This window comes from Symphalangus syndactylus, chromosome 13, assembly GCF_028878055.3.
Source record: "Symphalangus syndactylus isolate Jambi chromosome 13, NHGRI_mSymSyn1-v2.1_pri, whole genome shotgun sequence".
NCBI lineage: Eukaryota > Metazoa > Chordata > Mammalia > Primates > Hylobatidae > Symphalangus > Symphalangus syndactylus.
The window spans coordinates 23,861,632-23,886,899 of NC_072435.2; the positions used below are offsets into that span (position 1 = coordinate 23,861,632).

Here is a 25,268-nt window from a genome sequence, read left to right on the forward strand (position 1 = left end):
TGCTAGGAGTTCAGCCAGAGTGCAATTAGAACTGTCCTTTCTGAAGGAGGAGGACGGAAGAATCCTTACTCAAAAGTATATGCTCTCACTCCTTCTATTCAGCATAGTAACAGAAGTCCTAGACACAGCAATTAGGTAATAAAAATACACAAAAGCACCCAAATCAGATAAAAAGTGATATTGTCTCTGTTTGCTGACATGATTTTATGTATAAAAATCCCTAAAGACTCAACCCAACAACTTTTAGAACTGATCCAAGAATTTAGTAGAGCTGCAGGATACAAAATCAACATGCAAAAATCGGTAGCATCTCTATGTAATAAAAACAAACTATCCTGAAAGAAATCAAAAGAAAAATTACACTTACAATAGCTACAAAATTACTTAGAATTAATTTAACCAAGGAGGTTGAATATCTCTGCACTAAAATCTTTACAACATTGATGAATGAAATTGAACAAGACCCATATAAATAGGAAGGTAGCTTATGTTCATGATCTGCAAGAATTAACATTGTTAAAATGTTCATATTACAATGAGAACACATGGACACAGGGAGGAGAACAACACACACTGGGGCCTGTGGGGGGAGGGCGGAGGATGAAGGGAGGGAGAGCATTAGGGAAAAGAGCTAATGCATGAGGGGCTTAATACCCAGGTAATAGGTTGATAGGTGCAGCAAACCACCATGGCATATGCCTACCTATGTAACAAATCTGTGGGTCCTGTACATGTGCCCTGGAACTTAAAAAAAAGTTCATACCTGCAGACTCAATGGAATTCCTATCAAAATTCCAAGCTCGTCTTCCAGAGATATAGAAAAACAATCCTAAAATTTGAATGGGACTACAAAAGGACCCCTAATAGCCAAAAGAATCTTGAGCAAAGGGAAAGAGGGGGTATCACACTATGGAATCCCCAAATATCCTACAAAGCTACAGCAAGGAAGACAGCATGGAACTGGCATAGAAGCAGGTACAGTGATCAGTGCAATAGAGATGAAAGCAAAGAATGAAACACACACATTTATGGTGAATTGATCCTCAACAAAGTTTCCAAGAACAAGAGAGGGCAGTCCTTTTGAATAAATGGTCCTGAGAGAACTGAGTCTCCATGGAGTGTGGGGGTCTGGGTCCTCCCTGGGCTAGTGGATGGCCAGAGTGGCATACACACTCAGCTCAGCTGAGCGTTCCCTTTCCTGGGAGGAAGGAGGCTTCATTATTTCCTGTTTGAGGGTCAAGCTGTGCAGCTGGGCATAGGACACATCCTGGGGATATTCATATGAAGAAGAATGAAATTGAACCCTTATCCCATATACAAAAATGGGTGGGAGAAAACTTTCAAGACGTTGGTCTGGGCAAGCCTTTTTGGATATGGCCCTGAAAACACAAGCAACAAAAGCAAAATAGACAAAGGGTGTGGCTTCTAACTAAACAGCTTCTGCAAACAACAGAATGAAGAGACAACTCAGAAATGGGAGAAAATAGTTGCAAGCTGTATACCTGATAAAGGGTTAATATTCAAAAATATGTAAGCAACTAAAGCAACGCAACAGCAAGAAACCAAAAACTACTTGAAACATGGGTAAAGGAGCTGAACAGGCATTTCTCAAAAGAAGACATACAAATGGTCAGCAGGTATATGAAAAGGTGCTCAGACAAAAGCTTTGTCTATCGAGATGATAATTTTTTGTTTATTTTGTTAAAATATTGAATTACCTTGATTGAGTTTTTGAAAATTAAGCTATCCTTGCTTTTCATAAACAAAATTAAAAGATAATAAAAAACCAGTGTAGTCATGATATTTGTCTATTTTATAGAGACATGAATCTTACTTGTTAATATTTGTTCAGGGATTTATATTTCTGTGAGAGATCTTCTATGACTTTCCCATTTTGTAGTTTCCTTGTCAGGTTTGGGTATCAACTTGTTCCTAGTCCGATAAAATGTATTTGCGTAAATATATACAAAATATTCTCAGGGAAAATTTATGCAAGTTTGTGTGTGTGTGTGTGTGTGTGTTTCATGAGTGCATAAGAGTTTGAAAAAACCACCAACAAACCTTCCTGAAGTGGCATTTACTTTGTGGGAACATTTTTGATTACAGGATCAATGAATTTTATATATGTTTATGTATGATGATTCAGTTTTTCTATTTATTCTTATGTTCATTAAGTAAACTGTAATTTTTCATATTTCATCTATCTCATCTGCATTTTCTGTTACATCGGCATAGAATTGCTGACAGTTTTGTTTCACCGCTGTAAAGCTGTGTGTAGGGTCTGTAGTGCTGCCTCCTATTTTGTTCCTGTATGGAAATGGATGCCTGCTCTTTTTTTATTTTTATTTTTCTCATTGTGGCCAAGATTCATGTATCATTAATGTTTTCAAAAATAAACTTTTTTGACTTTATTAATTTTTCTCTATTTTTTGTTTGTCCTCATTAGAAGCTTCCATTTTCCCATATCATTGGTTTGATGTGTAATGTTTACATGATCATTCAATTTAAAACATTGTCTGACTTCTGTTTTATCAGTTAACTCATTGTGAATTGAGAAGTCTGCTACTTTATTTTGATAATGCAGGGATACTATTTATCTTTGCAGAATCAGGTGACTCCCAAAGTTCCCGGAATCTTCTAGTGGTCTGTGTCAGGGGTCTAGGCTGGCTGGGGTTCAATGATGTCTACTGGAGGCAGCTTCCATGCCTTCTGGGGTCTTCAGTCTCCATGGTTTGTGGGGTCTGGGTCCCCCCTGGATTAGTGGATGGCCAGCGTGGCGTAGATGCTGGGCTCAGCTGGAGGTTCCCCTTCCCGGGATGGAGGAGGCTCAGTTGCCTTCCATCTAAGGGTCAAGCTGTGCAGCTGGGCGTAGGTCACATCCTGGGGGGCTTCAGATGCAGCAGCCTGCAGTGGGGGAGAGTGAGAGGGAAGGAACGTGGTGGGCGTCGGGGAGGCCTGGGGGCCTGGAGAGGAAAGGACTCACCTCGGTGTCCATCTGCCTGTCCTCTTCTGCTTGTGTGTCCTTTGTGTCCAGGAATTCCTCGGACAATGGGGAGGGAGGGGAGGCCATTTCTCTCCTAGGTCTGGAGTGTTTCACCAGGGCATACGTCACTGCCTGGGGGTCTTCATCGTGTGGGCTCTGCTGGAGAGAGACAGTGGTGGGGGGTGTCCTTGAGTCCCCCTGACCCCCTGGAGTCAATTTTCCTCACTGTTCCCAGGGTGATCCGATTGCTTCCCTTTCCTCATGGAATCTCAGGGACGCCCTGAGGCCGTGGAGGGTCTGGCCGCTCCCTCCCAGTGGTTCTGGCCTCTCGTCCTCACTCTGACCTTGCCCATTTGGCTGCAGCCTCACACGGCCTTCCTGCAAGAGCTCGCTGCTGCCTCGGGGCCTTTGCACGGCTGTTCCCTCTGTCTACAGGGGCTCGTCCATTAGAAGATCGTGTGGCCCCCTCCGTCCAGGCTTCTCAGATGACAGCTGAGCAGACAGCCCTCCCCTTCCATTCAGACTGGCCCCACTGCCCCACACTCTCTGCCCTTTCCCTGGTTTATGTTCCTTACAGCACGTTGCACTGCTGGACACGGCGCATTTATTTGCATTTTGTCTCCCACCACGAGGTGAGCTCAGGAGGCGGGGGCGGCTCTGCTCCCTGCTGTGTCTGCAGCTCCCACGGGGAGCCCAATCCACAGTGAGCTCCCTGGGAACACTCGCTGGATGAATGAATGAAGGGGAGCCCAGGGGACCGGGTGGTTCATTTATTCCTCATCTTCCTGAGGCCCAGGGAGCGCTCTAACAACCAGACGGCCAAACAGAGGACGCGGAGCAGGAAGGGGACCCGAGAGGAGGCCCACGAGGTCCCAGGACAGCAGGAGAGAGTGAGGTCGCAGCAGGCGGGAGGCAGCGTGCTGGACAAGGAGGGGCCCACCGTGACGATGCTGAGAGCCGGGGGAAGGAGGACAGAGAAGTCCTGCTGGATTAAATCTGGCACCAGGAGGCCTTTGGTGCCCGGGACAGAGGCAGGGTCTCACCTGAGTGTCCATCTCCACCCCGTCCTCAAACTGTGTGTCCTTCACGGCAGCATCTGCTGGGGCAGAGCAAGGGGTTCGTCTCCTGGGAAGGTTCCCTGGGACCTCTCAGCCCCGCCAGCCCCTGCCCTGCTCCCAGATGGGGCCACTGAGATGCAGGGAGGGGCTGAGATGTCCCCGAGGTCCCACAGTGTGGGGTGAGATCATCTCACCCTGAGCCCCAGGCCCTTCCCAGCCGGTGCCCCTTTCCCCATTGCTACGGAAACTTCGGGGCCCCCATCTCCCTCCTGGCTGGTCACCTCCTCCTCTCACTCACAGAGGTTTTCTTCCTGGGCATCGGCAGCTGGGCTGGCCCTGGGGGAGGCACGGGAGCTTTAGGGGCAGTGGATGGGCCAGGGGCGGGTGGGAGTCTGGGCTCTTCGGGCAGAATTACCTCCTCTGCAGGCCTCTGTCTATGGGCTCTGGCTCCACAGCCCCTGCAGGATGCTGGAAATCAGCTTTTCTCTGGGCTGGGGGAAGAAGGACAGAGCCTCAGCCCTGGGAACATTGGAGTCCCCTGCCCTGACACACAGCTCGAAGGTAAGGAAGGAAACCTGAAAACACTCCTGCCTCCATGTTCCAAATGCCTCATGAGACAGACAGAGCCTGAAAGACACTTTACATTTGTAGATGGACTGAGCCTGCAGGACACTTTACATTTGTAGATGGACTGACGTTAAGTGCTTTCTCCATTCGCCTGGTGAGAGATGCTGGAACAGTTTCTCAAAGCTGCATCTGCCCAGTGGTTTGGATTCTCTCTGGCTGTGCCCTGAGCCCACCCTCGGTCGGCCCACAGGGTCCCCCCATTCCCTACTCACCCGATGTCCAGCATTTGCCGTGACGTCGATGTCGGAAGACGAGGAAGAGGAGGAGGAGGAGGAGCAGCAGGACGAAGGCCACCAAGATGCCGGTCACAACCCCCAGGTGCCTTCCCAGACCTTGAGCACGATGATGTCAGGAATGGGGGTGATGTCATTGAAATGAGCACCTACTGTATGCAGGTGACTGCTGGACCTTCCATTCACCACCTCCAACCCCCACAACAGTCGTGCAGCACGGAATTGAAACACCCACCCTACCCAGTGTACAGATGAAAAACTGAGGCTCAGAGAGGGCAATCGCCTGCCCCAGGCCCCCAGCCAGGAAGTGGCAGAGCTGGGAAGGGAGCCCGGGAGTGTGACCTGCAGCCCTTGTTCCTGTACCAGAGCCGAGCCCCGGAGCTGCAGGGAAAGAGCCTGATCGTCCTGAATCACTGCCCTGCTCCCCTCCCCTGCCCCAGGTCACCGTCTCTGCTGCAGGTGGGACAGGACAGGCCCCTGCGGAATCGGGTCTGGGAGGTTCCCTGGGAGGCCTCCTCTCCCAGGAGGTCACAGGTGAGAGTTAGAGCTGAAAGGAACTTTCCCACCCACAGGCCTTTCTCCTTTACACTTGGAGAAACGGAGGCCCAGGCAGGGGAGGGGTCTGTCCACATCGCCACCTCTAGAGGAGCCTGAACCTAGGACAGAACTGACCCCCACCTCCCCAGGACCCCTCCCACCTCCCACTCAGAGCCCCTCACTCACCACTCTGGGGATCCGACCCCATGGGGGTGAGGGGCTGGTCCTCAGGGCCTGCTGGGTCTGGATGGGGAGGTGAGGGCTGGGGTTACCTTGCTCCCCACATCAGCCCAGCTGCTCCTCCCCCAGGCAGGGGAGGGGCCTGTCCACATCGCCACCTCCAGAGGAGGCTGAACCTAGGAAAGAACGCACCCCTGCCTCCCCAGGACCCCGCCCACCTCCCACTCAGAGCCCCTCACTCACCACTCTGGGGATCCGACCCCGTAGGGGTAAGGGGCTGGTCCTCAAGGCCTGCTGGGTCAGAACAGGGCGCTGAGGGCTGGGGCTGCCCTGCTCCCCATGTCAGCCCGGCTGCTCCTCCCCCAGGCTGGGCCCCAACATCTCCCTCTGCCTCGACCCCCCGCCCCTCACCAGCCCAGCCTCAGAGCCCCAGGGGCCTGTGGTCCCTCCTCTGGCTCTGCCCAGCTCCCTGGAGGGAAGCTCGTGCCGGAGTCTCTGAGGGGAATGGGATTCTCTGGAGACTCAGGGCTGCCCTGCGGGAGGCCGCACTCCCTCTGAGTCCAGAAGCCTCAGGGACTCACCAGGTGTGGAGGTGGGGCCTGTTGTAGGGGAGCTGGGGCCCCCAGAGGGTCCTGGGTAAAAGAATGAGAGGAGGCTGAGGAGCTGGGGCTTCCCTGAAGAATCCCCCTCAAACCAAATTTCTCTACATGGGCCCTGTGGCCTCCCCAGCCTCTCCCTCCACCCACCTCTCCTGTTCATGATGCTGGCTATGCTGCTGAGGGCGGGCATGCCTTAGGGGGAGCCGTTCTCCTCCTCCTCTCTGAGGGGTGAGTCTCCCACTGGCTGAGATCCCTCAGACCCCCGCTCACTCCATCCCAGCCCAGAGCTCTCCTGGGGCAGGGCCTGAGCTGAGCCTTTGAACTCAGAGAGGACAGGGTCAGGGCCCTCACCTGAGACCACGAGCTCCAGGGGCTCACTGGGGTGAGTCAGCAGGTAGGGGTCGGAGTTGAGTGAGCCGTAGCACCTGTAGGTCCCCGCATGGGCTGAGGTCACAGGACTCATGGGGAATTCAGCCTGGTGCTGCTGAGCTTGGTGCTGTGATCTCAGACGCAGCGGGTGATGGGCTGCCTCATCCTTGGTCAGAAGGAAAGTGTCCGTCGGGCTCTGTGACTGACACAGCAGGGTGACATTCTCTCCTGAGGCCACCGTGGGGCCCGGCTGCACCGAGAGGGAGACCGTGTCATAGATCTGTCCTGGAGAGAAGAAGGATGGGTGAGGGGCTGCCCCACCTTGTTCTGAGCTGAGACCTCCCCAGGCCTCTCTCTGGGACCCTCAGTCTCTCTGTCTCTGTTTTCTCTGAGTCTCCCCTCCCCACCCATCCCCTGTCTCTGTCTGTCTCTCCCTCCCTTGGGACCCCACCCCTCATCCCGGCCATCACCACCTGGGCTCCCCCCACAGGGCCTGTGCAGAGCCTGGATCCCTGACTGAACCCGCTGGGCTCCTCACCTGTGATTAGGATGTCCAGGGGGTCACTGGGGGCCGACCACTCGGAGGAGAGTTTGTGTGCACCATAGCATCTGTACTGGCCGCCGTGGGAGACCCTCACAGGCCTCAGGGTGAAGTTGGCGTGGGAGAGCCCAGCCTGGGGCTGCCGGCCAGGACGCTGGAGGAAGTCACGTTCTCCCTCCTTGTACAGAACAAATCTGTCGTAGCCGACATCAGAGCCACACTGGAGGGTCAGCTCCTCCCCAGGGGTCACGACAGGGCCCGGCTGCACTGAGAGCGATGGCTTCTTAGAAGCCCCTGGGAAAAGGTGGTCATGGTTTCCAGGAGCCGACCCTCAGGCTTCCCCACAAACCCTCCCTCTCCCCCGGGGCCTCACCACTGCTGATCTTCCTGTGTCTCTGGCCCCAGGAGCCCTGAGCCCTCTCGCCCCAACATCATCCCCCCTGGAGCTGCCCTGAGACGCGGCTCCTCCCCACCTGCCTGGAGACTCAGGGAACTCCAGGCAATGCTGCGAATGTCTCACCTGGGACCAGGAGCTCCAGGAGATCACTGGGTGAAGACCATTCATAGGGAGAGCGCGAGTCATAAGCATAGCATCTGTACGACCACCTGCGACTCGGGCTCACGGGGCCCACGGAGAAGACGGCCTGAGATGTCCCACGGGTACGAGGCTGGGAGTTCAGGCATTGTGGGTGTTCATCTTCTCCTTCCTTACACAGAATGAAGCCATCAAATGCCACCTGTGAGACACACTGGAGGGTCACATTCTCTCCTGAGGCCACCACAGGGCTGGGCAGGGCTGAGAGGGTGGGTTTGCTGTAGACTCCTAGGAGAGAAGGAGGCACCGTGTTAAATGGGGCTCCCACCTCCCACATCATCCCCAGGGCTGGGCTGTGAGAGGGAGACGCCCCTGAAGCCGACCCCCTTCCTGAGGGCAGAGCCTGGGGCTGGGACCCCTGAGTGTCCTCTCACCTGTCATCACCAGCTCCAGGGGGTCACTGGGCTCTGACCACCGAGTGTGGCTGTGATACTGACAGCGATACCGCCCTGTGTGTTCCCAGGTGACGGATGGAATGTGGAACCGGCCCTTCTTCACAAGCTCTGGTCGTATCAGTGTAATCCAGGATGCTAATTTTTTCTCCCTATATAGACGGTACTCCTGGGCTTTAAGGCCGCCCTGACACCTGAGGGTCACGGGACTCCCCTGGGTGATGACAGAGCCTGGCTGAGCCCAGAGGGTGGGCTTGGGGAGGGTCCCTGGAAGGAAATCAGAGGTCGGATTCTAAGTCATTTCCCACCTGACAGATCTCAGCTCTTGGCTGCAGGACCCTCCAGACGCCCCCATCAGTCAGCCCAGAACTGCTATTTCCCATCCCCAGCTGCACTGGGGTGGCCCCTTGTCCCAGTGAGGAGGAGGGACCTGGGAGAGCTGGGGACAGACTCACCTGCCTGCACGTGGGTCCTGGGGCCCAGACTCAGCCCTGGAAGAGAGTTCCCTGTGAGAGATTTGCCTCCTGAAGGCTGAGCAGGCCCTCCCCTCCCTGGGATCTTTGTGAGCCCCTGGGGTCTCCTTAGGGACCAGAGTTTGGCTGTGGGGTGAGGTCCCTCCTAGGTTAGAAGCTCCCTCCCTCTTCAAATCTCACCGAGACAGATCAGGACCATGAGGATGGGGGTCATGGCGTCTCCTCCCACTGCCCTGCTCTGCGGATGGATGAGCCCTCGGTGCTGGCAGGACAGAGACACACAGGGTGTGGACAATTGGGGGCTGGGTCCTTCTTGTCATGGGGTTTTGTCATCTGCAGCCACACAGGAAGCGGAACTGCCCTCCCAGGAGCCTGACTCTCATTCCTTTAGGGCTGACGTGGGGGCAGTCACTAGGCCCTCTGCATCATTTCAGACAGTAATGGGCCCTTTCCTGACCCCAGCCACTGTCTGTCTGGTTTGTTTTCATCCCACTGAGAGCCAGGACGTAGCAGCAAATAAAACTGGTGCCTCCTGTGTCTGTCCTTCCTGATGAGGGTAGCGAAGGCATCTCCTTCCTTCTCACAGCCTCCCCCAAGGTCTCCCTCTCTCTTTCAGCCCATCCAACAGCACAGCATTGCGGGGTCCTTACCATGGCAGTCATCCCTCCAGCCCTGGAGATGCTTCAGGGAAGACCCAGGTCCATGCTTCAGGGAGACTCAGATCAGCAGAGACGCGTCTCGCATGTGGCTGTGCCGTCCAGGCTGAGCTGCGTGTGGCAGTGAGCACAGAGGAGAAATGCAGGGAAATAGGGGAAGAAAAGTGGACTTCTTTCTTGACACTGGATTATGGGTTTTCTGTCAACCAAATAGCCCCCTCTCAACTTCCCCCTTTTTAAAATATTTTGCTACAGTGTCCACCCCCACCCTGCTGGGAACAAACCTCTGAGTCTTTCCTGCCTCCTCGGTGCCCGTTGCGTCCTTGGCCGTCCCTCTGCACCTCAATCCCCGTTCAATGTTTTGGGAACAATGACTTATGTTTGAGCTTTGATTTGGGGAGTCGGGGAGGGAGTTGATATTTATTCAACGACTGGTTATCATCCACTGCCTACGTGACCTTGGGCGGTAATGAACCATCTCTGAGGCTCAGATTCTTCCTTTGCTGACTGTTGTCACAAATCCCACTCGTGACAGTGGTTGTGGGGTCAGTGGTGCCGGAACATTGGGAGGGGCTCATTTGTGCTTGATTTCCAGACCAGGGGAAGACCTGAGGTGTTTGGGACATGAGAGGATCTTGGTGTTGGACTCCACAGTCTACGTAGGTGGTTGATGTGTCCACTCTGGATCTCACATCTGACCCTAATGGATAGATGTACGTGTACTATTTCTGAAATACCCAGAGCATCAAGGTCATGAGCAGAAAAAGAGGTGTGGAAGTTCCCAAGTGTAGACGGATCCATAAGAAAGAACGGAGGCCAGAGGTGAGAGGCCACAGGGTCCCGGGACCATCAAGGGCTCATTAGGGTGGAGGATCCACCACTGAGTGGAGCCGGGAGAGGAACCTCGGGATCTGCAGTGACAGTGAGCGGCTCAGGGCTCCAGACCAAGGTGGGAGGCTGCGTCCTCCAGCTACACCTGAGGCTGGAGTGGACCCCAAGCAGCCCAGGGGAATTCCCTCAAGGGAGTGCACCAAACCGTCCAGTGATAGAGGTGCTGGGATTCCAACGAAAGAAGCACTAAACACCAGGGTGTGCATAGAGCATTTATTAGGGGGACTTTCATAGAGTGGGGCGCCCTCGTCTCCTTGCCTAGTGACTGCTTATGCATCTCAGGGATGTGCTTCCACATAGCAGCATGTTCCTGAGATGGACAAGGAGACACTGGGTGTTCTACCCAAAGCTTAACCTAAAATAAAAACAAAAATAAACCACTAGAGAACATTATCTCTCAGTACAGTTGTTTCTTGGGATACACAGGCAATTCGTTTCGGTACCCTCTACATGTACCCAAATGTGCCCATGCTCCAGCCTCGATGTTTTCTCTGCTGGACCTGCATATAGGAAAAGTCTGCCGTTCATATACGCAGGTCATGCTTCTCACAAATGCCACAGTTTTGATCCTCGTTTGGTTGGAAAAAGTGTGCACATAAGAGAACCCAGGAATTCAAGGTTGCATTGCTCCAGGGTCTCCTGGATTTCGAGTGTATTTGGGAATGAGAAGCAAGGATTACAATCTGGAGTGCATGGCATGGCAAGCCACAGTGTGTCTGGAGAGGGAAGTGCGATGTTGTGATACACACTAGTTTTCACCCGCGGCTCCTGGCTCGTAACTCCCATGGCCCTTGTTACAGTCTTTTGTTAAAACATTGGCTGTGTTGGGCCTCAGGGGAGGCCTCTGACCTCCTCCTGCCCTTCCTTCACCTGCTCCAAAGCAAGACTTGAATGTTCCCTCCCTTTCTGATGGTTGGATCTTAAGACCCTCCCAGAAGACGGTCTCACCCTGTTCCCTGTGGGAGGAAATGCTGACGTCATGAAGCTTCCTTAAAAGCCCAAGAGGACTGGGTTTCCTGAGTTTCTGGATGGCTGAGCATGCGGAGGCTCCTGGAGGGTGACGCCCAGGGAGGGTATGGAAGCCCTGGGCCCCTTCCCCCATGCCTCCTCCTAGGAGTCTCTTCATCTGTGTCCTCTGCAGTGTGCTTTGTATTCAACCAGGAAATGTCAGCATCTCCCTGAGTTCTGTGAGCTGCTACAGCAAATTAATCAAACCGAAAGAGCGGGGCATGGGATCCCCAACTTGAAGCTGGTCAGTCAGAAGTTCTGGAGGTCTGGACTTGGGAATGGTGTGGGGGGCAGTGTTGGGGACTGAACCTTCAATCTGTGGGATCTGGGACTGTCTCTGGGTAGACAGCGTCAGAGCTGACTCAGAGGACACTCATGTAAAAAGTAAAGTAGAGCGTCCTCTTCGAAGACTTTCCTCCCCAATTTAATTAGGAATAAATAATAATTTCTCTTAGAAGCAAAATTTATTCAAAGACCTGTGCTAACATTCTCAAATATCTGCTAGCCGTGATAAATAAATCAATGTACTTTATGTTATTAGCTCCCACAACTTAGCCTAAATATTTGCCCTGGCATGCTTATACTGGTCCAAGCAAGCATTAGGTCATAGCCTGTTCCTCTTCCTTATTTGAAGGTGTTTTCACCTTTCTCAGCATTCCACAACTTACTTCCTCCCTCCTTTGTTCTCCTCTACCTTTGCCTCTTTTCAGAAGTTCTAAGTTACTAGCCAATCAGGACAAATACAGAGTGCGAGGTCCCGTTCCAGCCAGTGGGAACCAGCCAGAGCAGTAGGGTGGACGTGTCAGGTTATAAAGGACCCTGTCTCTTTTGCTTGGTGTACTCTCGCGGCAAGACTGCTGGTGAGTGTTCCCTTGCTGTAGAAAGTCAAAATGGCCTTGCTGAGGAAATTAAATTTATGTTCAAGTGCTATTTCTTTACAGCACTGGGGAAGAAGCATTTAAACACTCAGCTGGTGTTCGCTACTGGGTCTAGGAAAAGAAATCCCACGCATCTGGTCCTAGAAGTCTTCTTCTGTGTTGACGATTCCTATGGTGTGAGAGTAGACGAAAAGCACTGTAGAGAGAGTTCTCTGTACATAGAGAGGTAAAGGAAGTTCTTTTTTTTTTTCTTTTTTTTTTTTTTTATTATACTTTAGGTTTTAGGGTACATATGCACAATGTGCAGGTTTGTTACATATGTATCCATGTGCCATGTTGATTTCCTGCACCCATTAACTCGTCATTTAGCATTAGGTATATCTCCTAATGCTGTCCCTCCCCCCTCCCCCCACCCCACAACAGTCCCCGGAGTGTGATGTTCCCCTTCCTGTGTCCATGAGTTCTCATTGTTCAATTCCCACCTATGAGTGAGAACATGCGGTGTTTGGTTTTTTGTCCTTGCGATAGTTTACTGAGAATGATGTTTTCCAGTTTCATCCATGTCCCTACAAAGGACACGAACTCATCATTTTTTATGGCTGCATAGTATTCCATGGTGTATATGTGCCACATTTTCTTAATCCAGTCTACCGTTGTTGGACATTTGGGTTGGTTCCAACTCTTTGCTATTGTGAATAGTGCCGCAATAAACATACGTGTGCATGTGTCATTCAGGCCATAGGCGTGGGCAAGGACTTCATGTCTAAAACACCAAAAGCAATGGCAACAAAAGCCAAAATTGACAAATGGGATCTCATTAAACTAAAGAGCTTCTGCACAGCAAAAGAAACTACCATCAGAGTGAACAGGCAACCTACAGAATGGGAGAAAATTTTTGCAACCTACTCATCTGACAAAGGGCTAATATCCAGAATCTACAATGAACTCAAACAAATTTACAAGAAAAAAACAAACAACCCCATCAAAAAGTGGGCAAAGGACATGAACAGACACTTCTCAAAAGAAGACATTTATGCAGCCAAAAACCACATGAAGAAATGCTCATCATCACTGGCCATCAGAGAAATGCAAATCAAAACCACAGTGAGATACCATCTCACACCAGTTAGAATGGCCATCATTAAAAAATCAGGAAACAACAGGTGCTGGAGAGGATGTGGAGAAAAGGAAGTTCTTATCAGCAGCAAGGGAGAGGCTGACAGAGCTGCCTGGAAACAGAGTTCCCTGGTTCCAGAGGTTCAAAGCCAGAGTTGCTGTCAGTCCATTGGAGGAGAAGCCGTTGCTGGGCAAGTGTTCTCTTGAGATCATCTTGTCGGAATTCCTGACATCCTAAAGAATATCTAGTGATTAACCTTGTCAAAGCAGGAGATGGGTGAAGGACATGGAAGGGTTTCTTGTGAGGTCTTTAAAGAGTCCTTAGAAACAGTTCTTATCTGAGAGCTGGAAGCAAGGCCTCCTCTCCTTCAGGCCTTCCTGGCCCTGTGTGGCTTGACCAAAGTCATCTCATCCTTGCACATGTGACTTTCCTATTGGGTGTCTGCAGTGAAGGGATTGGGTTATGAAGTTTAACCTGAAAGTTTCAGGAATTTGGTTCAGGGGAGGGCTTGTTTCTACCTCTTTAGCAAAAGGGTTAATTTTTCAGTGTTTTCTAGAAACAACCTAAAGTGCTTTATCAGTACCTGGGAATGCTCAAGACCTCAGCTTGGGTTCCAGCCTGCAGGTGGAGACATGCATCTGTCCAGCCCACAGAGCAGTCATGGCACTTTGTCTCTCTCTCAGAACAAGGAAAAAAGTGAAGGAAACCATGGGACCCTAGAGAGACTCTTGTTCCCCCTTTTCTGTGTTTGTGGACAGACCCTGGGATAGCTCTCCTCAGTGACCCGGGCTACATTCAGCACTGAGCCACCTTCCTGGGTGTGCATGAGACAGACTCGCTTTATCATTGCTGGACCGGGCATCTCTCACACATGAGTGTGAGGCTCACATGGACCCCACCATGCCGGACACAACACAGAGCTGATTCTAAGCTTGGGAGCATGGACACCTCAGGGCAGGAGCGGCTACAGCAATGCCCTCATCAGTTTCCTTCCTGAGTCAGCCCTGGGAGAAACTGTATGGAAGATCAGGTGTGTGGGAGAAAAACCCACCCAAGAGAAATAAAAATCAAAAAGTTCATTACAGAAAAAACAGGCAATTATAGAAATGAATTAGGAAGCTATTGTGATGTGAAAATTAGTAAATCATATCAACACATTTAGAAATAATTGCATCAAGAACAAGACACAGCTCAAATGATGAACATTGTATTGGTGTGGAATATCTATTAAATTTTTCATTAGTCATCAGAGAAAAACTAGAAAAGAATAAAATAGAAAACATAATTAATGCACACAAGAAATAGAATGAGAAGAGGAAACAAATACCTCTCTATGTGTCACACCTTCAGAATGAAGGGAATGAGGAGTATGTTATTCAGTAGATACTTGCAAAGAAAATGGTTGACATTTTTACAGAAATGAAGAAAGAGCATGAGTTTAACGTGAACAAATTCATAAATTACGTCAATGTCTTAACTATGATAGAGTAAAAGATACCTAGAATAGATTAAAAGTAATTTTAAAACTCCTGGAGAAAATGAAAATTATTCTCCAATGAAACACAAGCACATTGGGACTGGATTTCCCAAGAGTAAAAAGTGACAAGAAAATGACTGGGGGCCGAGGTTGAAGTTGGCTGAATGGAAAGGGCTGGAGTGTGCCTACTCACAAAGAGGACCCAAAATAGTGAGTAAATACCGACAGGTCAAGTGGATCTTCCAAGAGGATGCTGGGGTTCACCTGAGAAACGTGAGGACATGGAGAGAAGAGAAGAGAAAAGGTGGGAGCCAGGAGAGGGTCCTAACACCGGGAAGGGGTGAGTGAGTGAGAGGCTCCTAACACGGGGAAGGGGTGAGTGAGAGATTCCCTAACACAGGGAAGGGGTGAGTGAGTGAGAGATTCCTTAACACGGGGAAGGGGTGAGTGAGTGAGAGATTCCCTAACATGGGGAAGGGGTGAGTGAGTGAAAGGCTCCTTAACAGAGGGAAGGGGTGAGTGGGTGTGAGGCTCCTGGGATCCACACCCCTGTCTTGGCCCTTTACAATGCTGGTCGCAGGAGAGCCCCTGACCCTGCTTGGCCTGCAGAGGCACACAGGGAGCTCCTGGAGATGGTGCAGGGGCGCCTCTGGAGCCCACATGGAATCCCACAGGCTTCTGATCCCTGAGCAGCCTGGGTCCAGCTGCCACTGCCTTAGCAGGGAGGGAGGAGGCCAGGCACCTCTGTGGGCCCCAGAGTAAGTATGACAGCTGGGGTACAGGAGAAGCCAAGCTGAGCACCACACAGCTCCCCACCTCTGTTGCTTCCTGCAAAATGGGGCTTCCTTCCTGCTAAATGGGGCTTCCTTCCTGCTAATGGGGCTTGCCAGCTGCAGGGCCCCAGTGCACCCGTCCTGCCCCCACCTGAACACCGTGGCCCTGGCTCGGTGCCCTCTGAAAGCCCAATGCTCAGAGGCCCCTGACAAGCCCTTTGCAGTCACTGCCACCTCTGCCTCTGCCCCTGCTGCCCCAGGCCTAGGGAGGGGGTGGGGAGGCCTGGCACTTTTGTGTGTCCCCAACAGCAAAACCGAGTGACGCTTCTTCAGGAGGGAAGTGTGAGCGGGCCCTGTGCCCCACAGCTGCCAGTCTCCAGTGCCCCAGCCGAGGGGCCCTGCCCTCCCTAGTGACAGGCCCATAGCACAGCCGCCCTGCCCCCACCTGGACATTTCAGCTGCAGCCCCCAGCCCTTCTGAGAGCCCAGTCCCCACAGGCCTGTGATCTGACCCCAGGCTCCACCACCTGAGCCTTCTGCCTGCCCCACCTGAGGGTTCTGTCTGTGACCTGGGGACCAGCCCATCCCTCCCCATCACAGCCAGCACCTGAACCCCGGAGCAGCCGGAACCCAGTCGAGCCCCTTCAAGACTCACACGCGCTGTCCAGCCGGCCACTTAGGGGCCTGTGATCCGGGAACTACCTGCCCTTTCCTACGCTGCTGGCACCTGACCACTCACCCCAGAGCCTGAGGTCGGGCCCACCCAGCCAGCAACACCACCACAACTGACGTCCACTCTCCCATCCAGAGAGGCAGAGCCCCCACATCCCACCTACATGAGGCAGCTACCACGTCAGACAACAGACAGCTGCTCAGGGTCTCCACTGGGCTGAGGGAGGAAGCTCTGCCTTGGAACCATGCCTACAGAGAGTGACAAGGCAGGTGTTTCCCACTGCCCTCAGCCACACTGTGGCCTGGGGAGAGACAACAGTGTGTGTCTGAGCTGAGACTCATGAGCCCTGGAGCAGGGGTGTGATAGGGAAACAGATAATGTTCCTCCCTATGGGACTGGAAGCGGGTGTAGCTCCTTTACCCCCCGCAGAGACCTCAGGGCATTTCACTAGGAGCTGCACCAGCTGTGTCCATCAGGACTAGTGCCTGCACTCATCATTGGGATATCTGTGGGCAAGCCAGGGGTTCCAGCTCTGCCCAGCGGTGTTCCCTCGCCCCTGTGGAACAGGAAGCTTAGGGCACCTGACACTCCACGGTCCAGCCCTTCCCCTGAAACAACAGTCAGCCCCTCACAGGAAACACACCAGGTCCATATCCACCTGCTTGTGCTGAGGGTGGCTCTTACCCTTAAGCACCAGCTCTTAGCCTGCAATTTGAGCTGCAAAGCCCAACACAAACCCTGCTGCAGAAGCGCCCAAAGCTATGGGAAAAGCCAAAAGACCCTTCCCAACATGCTCTACAGTCACGCTCCCTGCGGGGCCAGGGGAAAATGTGCAAAAGAAATCCCATCCAAACGAAAATAAATTCGAAGAGAGTAAGTGGAGGCCTCTCCAGAAGAGAAGGAATCAGTGTAAGGATTCTGACGCCGTGAAAAATCTGAACATTGTGGCACCACCAAAGGATCGCACTAGCTCGCTAGCAATGGACGCTGAGAACAATGGAAACTCTGAAAGGACAGATAAAGAATGAGATTGAGACAAAAACATTACAAAGAATCAATGCAATAAAAAGTTGGTTTTTTGAAAGTATAAATAAAATTGACAGATGGCTAACTACACTAACCAAAAAAGAAGATTTAAATAAACACGATCAGAAATGATAAAGTTGACATTACAACCAATACCACAGAAATACAAATGATCATCAGAGACTACTATGAACACCTTTATGCACATAAACTAGAAAACCTAGAGAAATGAATGAATTCCTAGACACATACAACTTCCCAAGATCGCACAGGCAAAAAACAGAAACCTTAAACAGATCAATAACAAGTAACAAAAAAGAATCAGTACTAAAAATCTTCCAGCAATAAAGCCCAGGAACAGATGGATTCACAGTCGAAATCTGCCATATATACAAGGAAGGGCTGGTGCCAATCATACTGAAAGTATTCCAAAAAATCAAGGCGGTGGGATTCTTTCCTAGCTCATTCTATGAAACCAGTATCACCCTGATAGCAAAATCAGTCAAGGATCCAACAGAAAAATAAAACTACAGGCCAAGAAACCTGAGGAACATAGGTGCAAAAATCCTCAAGAATATGGTAGCAAACGGAATCTAACAGTGTATCAACACATAATTCATCATGATCAAGTTGGCTTGATTCCAGAGATGAAAGGATGGCTCAATATATGCAAAGTCAATAAAGGTGACTCATGACATAAACTAAGAACAAAAAGCATATGATCATCTCAATAGATGCAGATAAAGCATTCAAGAAAGTCCAATATCCCTTCACGATAAAATCCCTCAACAGACTAGGCATGAAAGAAACATACCCCAAAATAATAAGAGCCTTATATGACAAACCCGCAGCCAACATTAAAATTGAATGGGGAGAAGTGAAAGCATTTTCCCAAGAAATGGAACAAGACAAGGATGTCCACTCTCACCACTCCTATTCAACACAGTACTGGAAGTACTAGCCAGAGCAATCAGGCAACAGAAAGAAAGAAAGTGCATCCATATTGGGAAAGAGAAAGTGAAATTATCTGTGTGTGCTGATGACATGAACATGTACCTAGAAAACCCTGAAGATTCTTCTAGAAGACTCGTAGACTTGATAAGTGACTTCAGTAAAGTCTCTGGATAAAAAATCAAGCTACAAAAATCAGTAGCTTTTCTATACATCAATACCATTCAAGCTGAGAACCAAATTAAGAACACACAAACACAAACACACACTGAGGATTATATTTAACCAAGGAGGTGAAAGACCTCTACACAGAGAATGACAAAATGCTGATGAAAGGAATCGTAGGCAACACAACCAAATAGAAAAATATTCCTTGCTCACAAATGGGAAGAATCAATATTATTAAAATGACCATATTGCCCAAAGCACACTACAGATTCAACACAATTCCTATCAAATTACAAATGTCATTTCTTTAACAGAATTAGAGAAAAAGCAATTTTTTAAATTCACTTGGAACCAAAAACCAGCCTGAACAGCTAAAACAATTCTATGCAAAAAGAACAAAACAGGAGGCATCACATTACCTGATTTCAAGTTATACTATAAGGCCATAGTAACCAAGACAGCATTTACTAGTACAAAAATATACACAGACGTCAAGGGAACAGAGTAGAGAGACTAGAAATAAAGATACATGCCCTACAACATACTGAGCTTTGCTAAAGTCAACAAAGTAAACAATGGGGAAAGGACACCCTATTCAATAAAGGATGCTGGAAAAACTGGGTAGCCATACGCAAAAGAATAAAACTGGACCTTTATCTCCCACCATCTACAAAAATTAATGCAAGATGAATTAAAGACCTCAGTGTGAGACCTGAAACTACGTAAATCCTAAAACAAAAGGAAAAATCTTCTGGACATTGGTCCAGGCAAAGAACTTATGGTAAAGACCCTTTAAAATGCAACAAAAACCCAAATAGACAAATGAGACACGATTAAAATTAAAAGCTACTGCATAGCAAAAGAAACAATCAACAGAATGAACAGACAACCTACACGACGGAGGAAAATATTTGCAAATTATGCCTCCAACAAAAGACTAATGTCCAGAATCGGCAAGGAAGTCAAAGAATTCAACATGAAAAGAAAAACCACAAACAACTTTATGGAAAACTGAGTAAAGACCATCAACAGACATTTCTCAAAACGAGAAATATAAGTGGCCAACAAACACATTAAAAAATGCTCAACGTCATTAATCATCAGAGAAATTCAACTTAACACCACACTGAGTATCAACTTAACACCAGTCAAAATGGCTACTTTTAAGAAGTCAGAACCAACAGATGTTAGCAAGATACATGGTTGGTAGGAATGTAAATGAGTTTATCTTCTATGGAAAATAATATGGAGCTATCTCAAAGAACTAAAAATAGAACTACCATTTCACTTAGGAATCCCATTACATGGTATCCAGCCAAAGGAAAAGTCATTATATTAAAAAGACAACTGGGTCGAATGTGGTGGCTCACGCCTGTAATCCCAGCACTTTGGGAGGCCAAGACAGGCAGATCACCTGAGGTTGGGAGTTTGAGACCAGCCTGGGCAACATGGTGAAACCCTGTCTCTACTAAAAATACAAAAAATTAGCTAGGTATGGTGGCGAGCACCTGTAATCCCAGCTACTTGGAAGGCTAAGGCAAGAGAATCACTTGAACCCAGGAGCTGGAGGTTGCAGTGAGCAGAGGTGGCACCATTGCACTCCAGCCTGGGCAACAAGAATGAAACTCCATCTCAAAAAATAAAAAAAAAAAAAATAAATAAATAAAACAACTGCACTCATTATGTTTGTTGCAGCACTATTCACAACAGCATAGACATGAAACCAAACTAAGTGTCCACCAACGGTTGATTGGTTTTAATAGTTACTTGGTTCATATGCTTCATACGCCAGCCCCACCTGGCTCGCATACAAAGCATATTCACTGCTTCATCTGGGGTGCTGCACTTGATGTTTTATAGGGAGAGTTGGCTAGTCCCCTTCTCAGGGCCAACAGACCTTTCAGTGGCGTTTGTCTGGTCCACTAAGCTGGTCGTTCTCTCTGGAATAATCTCCTGTGCATTTGGATCACATATACTCATTAGTGATTGTTTAATAGTGAGCTATGGGTCCTGCGTCAACCCAAACAAGCTCTTAAATTCTGAAGCATTTAAAATTAAGAATTTGGGCGTGAACCCGGGAGGCGAAGCTTGCAGTGAGCCGAAATCGCGCCACTGCACTCCATCCAGCCTGGGCAACAGAGCGAGACTCTGTCTCAAAAAAAAAAAAAGAAAAAAATTAAGAATTTGGCCCTTACAGTGGTTATTTTTTACAATCTACTACATAGATTATTTTTAAGAAATTGATGATAACAATCTAAAAAGAGGAACAATTCCTTTGCATTATACCCTCTGGTTTTAATAGTTACTTGTTTTTCCCCTTCCTCTATATCAGCTATCTTCTTGGTAATCACAGGTCTCAGAGTTAACTTTTGTTGTCCTAGCTAAATCGTTCTTTTTATTTAGTTTTATCTCTGTAATTTTTTCTTCATTTTAAAGCAACTCTTAAATAGTTTCTTAACTAGAAAAAAACCTACATTTTTTTGCAGAACCCATATCCTTGTGTTTTATATGCATCACCAAAAACATTTTATGCTCCTACTATTTTAATTTAGTAACCCAAATTTCAAGTGAAAAAAAAACAACGTTTAACATAACATAGCTCTAAGATTGTAAATTACTAGAGTTTTAAGATTAAATTTACCAAATTAATTTTACTAAATATTAAAGTTTTGTGAATTCAAAAGCATTGGAGCTAGCATCTGCCAATCTGATAAGCACTTACTTTTTTTAAAAAAACACAATTGATGAGCTGTTTCATGTAGTTTGGTAGTGAAATATCACTTCCAGATAACACATATGAAGATAGAGATATAACAGGCATACAGAATAAAAACAGCAGGTCTAAAAGACATTTCATTTTTCTGTTTTTAAATAAAAATTCCTCTTACTTTAGATAATTAATAAAAGTTACAGAAGCCAACAGAAGGTGAAGGAGAGAGCTATCATCCAAGGCCTTTCAAAAGAGAAAGAGCCGAACTTTGATATATTCATCGGAAGAATTTCAAAAAGACAGATTATAGAATTTAAAAATTTTAAAAATTTTGCATTAAGAATAAGTTAATATTTTAGTAAAACCTTGTTTTAACCAATTATTTGGTTTTGTATTAGTGTGTGTTTTTTAAATATCAAAGACCCATCTGTAGAATGACTATTATAATTTATTTCTTAGTCATAACCAACTACATTACACAACCTTTCTTTTTTTAAAAAAAAGTCTTATTTTGACTTACAGAGACCACCTACAACATGCTTAAACTGCCTGTTTTGTCCTAAATATCCCTCTTTCTTGAACTATCAGTTATTTTATTTCAGGACAAAAATTCACTACATAAGACACTTTCTTGTGTAAAATTACTTTCCTTTTCATCTTTTTTACCAAAATTGCTCTTTATATTTATAACTGTCTTTACATCTCTTATTTCCTGGTTCCATTTATCTTGTTTTATACATAACTTTTAAAAAAGCTTTGAATTAAACACAGATATTTATCTTTTAATAAGAATTGTTTTTTAAAAAATGTTTTCCTATAATTTTCAAATTACAAATTACCCAGCTAGTCAATTAATATCTATTATTTAATATAACTTTAGATTGTAAATTATGTGACAAGTTTGTTTATAGGCATTTATTCCATTGCATTTACCTGATAAGTTTATTTAATAGTTTACCTAGATTATTTATGAACACTGTGATAGTCATCACTTAAAGTTAATTCCCTGTTAACCAATGTTATAAACTATGAATTTCAGATGTTTACCTAAGTAAGGGAACTTATGGTTAAATATAAAGTTATTTTTTTAACCAATATCTCAGTAGTTCACTGTTTTCATTTAACCAACAATATTACATGGCTTATTTGTTAAAAATTATACAAGCAAAGATCATTCTGTTTTGGGCTGGGTTTATAATTTTCTTTTGTATGTGTCAGGCTGCTCTTGAACTCCCCAACTCAGGTGATCCACCAGACTCGGCCTCCCAAAGTGCTGGGATTACAAGTGTGAGCCACCATGCCCGGCCAGGTTTATAGTTTTATAACCCCTTATGGCAAATCTCATACTATTCTGCAGGGATAAGCACAAAACCACTTGTGCAATAAATGCAAACAAAAACGCTAACGATTCTTAAGACATTTCTAGCCCATCTTATTTTACCCATAATTTTAAAGCCAGCTTATTTATTAAAGATTTTACTTAAGTCAGGCGAACTTGAAGAAGCATCTTGTTCTGATAAAGTATTTGATTTAAGCACTTTTATTTCCTTTAAGCCAATTAATTAGAGCTCTTGTATATTTTTAGTAGTGAAACATTATGTACACCACACACAGATTCATGGACGCATTAGGCATGCTGATAGAAGTACATCTTATAGATTCAAAAAACCTCTTTTTTTTTCCTATCTCAAACTTTCAAACTTTTTTTTCTTTTTTTTTTTTGAGGCAGGATCTCACACTGTCACCCAGACTGGAATGCAGTGGCATGATCTTGGCTCACTGCAACCTCCATCTCTCATGCTCAAGTGATTCTCCTGTCTCAGTCTCCCAAGTAGCCGGGATTACAGGAGTGTGCCACTACTGCCTGGCTAAGTTTTGCATTTTTAGTAGAGACAGGGATTCACCATGCTGGCCAGGCTGGTCTTGAACTCCTGATCTCACATGAGTCACCTACCTCAGCTTCCCAAAGTGCTGGGAATACAAGTGTAAGCCACCGCACCCAACCCTTTCAAACTCTTCATAACCTGTTTCCTTACCCCAGGCAGTTGTCAGCTAAATAGCCCTAAATTTCGGTATTACAGGAAACAATTTTTAGGAGAAAAAAATCAGATAGCAAAACCTACATCTCAAAGTACAGAGGAAGAAGTCTGGTGTGTTAGAGGGAAATTAAAATGGGTTCACTGCCAATTAATCATAAAATTATAGAAATTGATCATAAAGGCTTTTAAACACACCACACACACACACACACACACACACAGAGACATCCTGTAGCTTTTACTTCCAAACTCTAGCCATGAGATATTAATATAAATGTACCAGCTTGCAAAAAAAATTTGGATCTAAGCAGTGGTTTTTATCTCAGTAGAAAGATAACAGCAGATGTAAAGCAGACAGAAAAGAAAATAGAGAAAGAGAGAATTTAGGAAGTCTATAGTGTGCAAGCCGCCATTAGGGCTCTCTTACCTTGATGTAAATGTGCACAAAGACCGTAACATTTTTGTTTTACACAAACTCCAGCAAGTAGAGGCGCCATAAAACCAATGGAGTGCCCACAAGGGGGTCATTCTTCTTGCTTTCTCCTCATTCTTAGATTATTTGTTTCCCACTTTTTCTTTTCCTTTTTTCTTTCTTCTCTTCCCCCTCTCCTCTCCTCTCTTTTCTCAAAGGAGGAAGTGAGCTGTGGCCTAGAAGTTTGTGCAGTGGGTCACGGTGTGCTGGTTGTGGGTGGGACTCCACAGGGTCTCACCACTGAGTCATTTTTTCCCTCTCATGTGTCTCAGTTTTTCTCTCCAAAGAGAGAAATCTAAGCATCTCCAAGAGAGCTCAAAATGCACAGTGACCAGCTCCCATACATGCTTCCTGAACAAGCCTTTTTAAAGCTCATTTTGTTGAGTGTTCCCTGCCAGCCACTCACATCATGGTGGGGTCCACCCCCCAACAAGACACTCCCACGAGCCCCCCTCATCATTTCCCACATTTTGGCTGGGAAGAGCAAAATGCCCTTTCTTTTTTAAGCTGAGGAAACAGTCTCTCGTTTCCCTATGAAAACAACAGTTCAGTTCCTCATGCAAATGTGAACAGACAAGCCAAATTGAGATTAATTTGGGGAGAAAAGCAATGGAGAAGACCCTTTAGAATGTATCTCCCAACTAGAAGTAGGATCCTTAAACAACAACTTCCTAGAAAGAAAAAGAAATAGTAGCTCAGAATAAATAAAGGGCCGTCAACCAAAGGGAGGTTGGGACTCAGGAGGACTTACCACTTCTGGCAAAGAAGAAGCTCAAAATCCTAGAGGCTTTCAGTGGGTCCCTGCTGGTAACTTAGCTCCAGGTCGAGACAACTCCTTTGGGGTCCTGAGTCTTATCTGAGGCCTCACGTGTTCAGGCACCAAATTACTGTGGACAAAAAGAGTCAAACTCTGTAATATAGTAAAAGAGATTTTTCTGAGCCAAATATGAGTGATCAGCCCTCAGGAGGTCCTGAGAACATGTGTCCCTTGACTTTTTAATAATAGCCATTCTGACTGGTATCAGATGGTATCTCATTGTGGTTTTGATTTGCATTTCTCTCATGATCAGTGATGTTGAGCTTTTTTTATATGATTGTTGGCCGCATGTATGTCTTCTTTTGAAAAGCGTCTGTTCATGTCCTTTGCCCACATTTTAACGTGGTTGTTTGTTTCCTTCTTGTAAATTTGTTTAAGTTCCTTAAAGATACTGGAGAGTAGACCTTTGTTAGATGCATAGTTTGCAAAAACTTTCTCCCAGTCTGTAGATTGCCAGTTTACTCTGTTTACAGTTTCTTTTGCAGTGCAGAAACCCTTTGGTTTAATTAGATCTCATTTGTCAATTTTTGCTTTTGTTGCAATTTCTTCTGGCATTTTAGTCATAAAATCCTTGCCCGTGCCTGTGTCCTGAATGTATTGTCTAGGTTGTCTTCCAGGTTTTTATAGTTTTAGGTTTTACATCCATCAATCAATCCATCTTGAGTTAATTTTTTTTGTATATTGTGTAAGGAAGGGGTCCAGTTTCAATTGTCTGCATATGGCTAGCCAGTTATCCCAGCACTGTTTGTTGAATAGGGAATCCTTTCCCCATTGCTTTTTTTTGTCAGGTTTCCTAAAGATCAGACAGTTGTAGGTGTGTGGTATTATTTCTGGGTTTTCTATTCTGTTCCATTGGTCTATGTGTTTGTTTTTGTACCAGTACCATGCTGTTTTGGTTACTGTAGCCCTGCAGTATAGTTTGAAGTCAGGTAACATAATGCCTCCAGCTTTGGTTTTCTGTTTTTGTTTTTGCTTAGGCTTGCCTTGACTATTTGAGCTCTTTTTGTGTTCCACATGAATTTTTAA

At 47.1% G+C, this 25,268-nt stretch overlaps 1 protein-coding gene across 50 annotated transcripts; it reads right to left on the reverse strand.

Annotated features, from left to right (window-relative positions):
* Nucleotides 1-2,381: 2,381 nt before the first annotated feature.
* Nucleotides 2,382-24,589, reverse strand: LOC129460674 (leukocyte immunoglobulin-like receptor subfamily B member 1). 50 transcript variants are annotated; one of them, XM_063615419.1, is made up of 19 exons: nucleotides 24,177-24,442; nucleotides 23,381-23,601; nucleotides 9,528-9,851; nucleotides 9,238-9,354; nucleotides 8,768-8,849; nucleotides 8,570-8,605; nucleotides 8,097-8,381; nucleotides 7,648-7,950; nucleotides 7,125-7,421; nucleotides 6,569-6,871; nucleotides 6,200-6,250; nucleotides 5,862-5,909; nucleotides 5,625-5,681; nucleotides 4,881-5,000; nucleotides 4,457-4,532; nucleotides 4,340-4,377; nucleotides 4,027-4,079; nucleotides 2,984-3,139; nucleotides 2,382-2,904 (listed from the first exon to the last, which is right to left on the reverse strand). In XM_063615419.1, exons 4-19 carry the CDS (start codon nucleotides 9,247-9,249, stop codon nucleotides 2,758-2,760), a joined length of 2,064 nt encoding a protein of 687 aa, XP_063471489.1. In that variant the 5' UTR covers nucleotides 9,250-9,354; nucleotides 9,528-9,851; nucleotides 23,381-23,601; nucleotides 24,177-24,442; the 3' UTR covers nucleotides 2,382-2,757. The 50 variants fall into 50 exon arrangements, with proteins under 50 accessions (XP_063471489.1, XP_063471484.1, XP_063471487.1 ...); XM_063615414.1 differs by having other exon boundaries at nucleotides 2,984-3,142; XM_063615417.1 differs by lacking the exon at nucleotides 9,528-9,851 and having other exon boundaries at nucleotides 24,177-24,541.
* Between the last annotated feature and the right edge of the window lie 679 nt (nucleotides 24,590-25,268).

Excerpts from the sequence above, each read along its gene's own strand:
- LOC129460674 (XM_063615402.1), bottom strand. Across the intron at positions 6,872-7,124 it reads CCTGGACATCCTAATCACAG|GACAGATCTATGACACGGTC; the intron begins GTGAGGAGCCCA and ends TCTTCTCTCCAG. Across the intron at positions 5,001-5,624 it reads GGGGTCGGATCCCCAGAGTG|GTCTGGGAAGGCACCTGGGG; the intron begins GTGAGTGAGGGG and ends ATCGTGCTCAAG.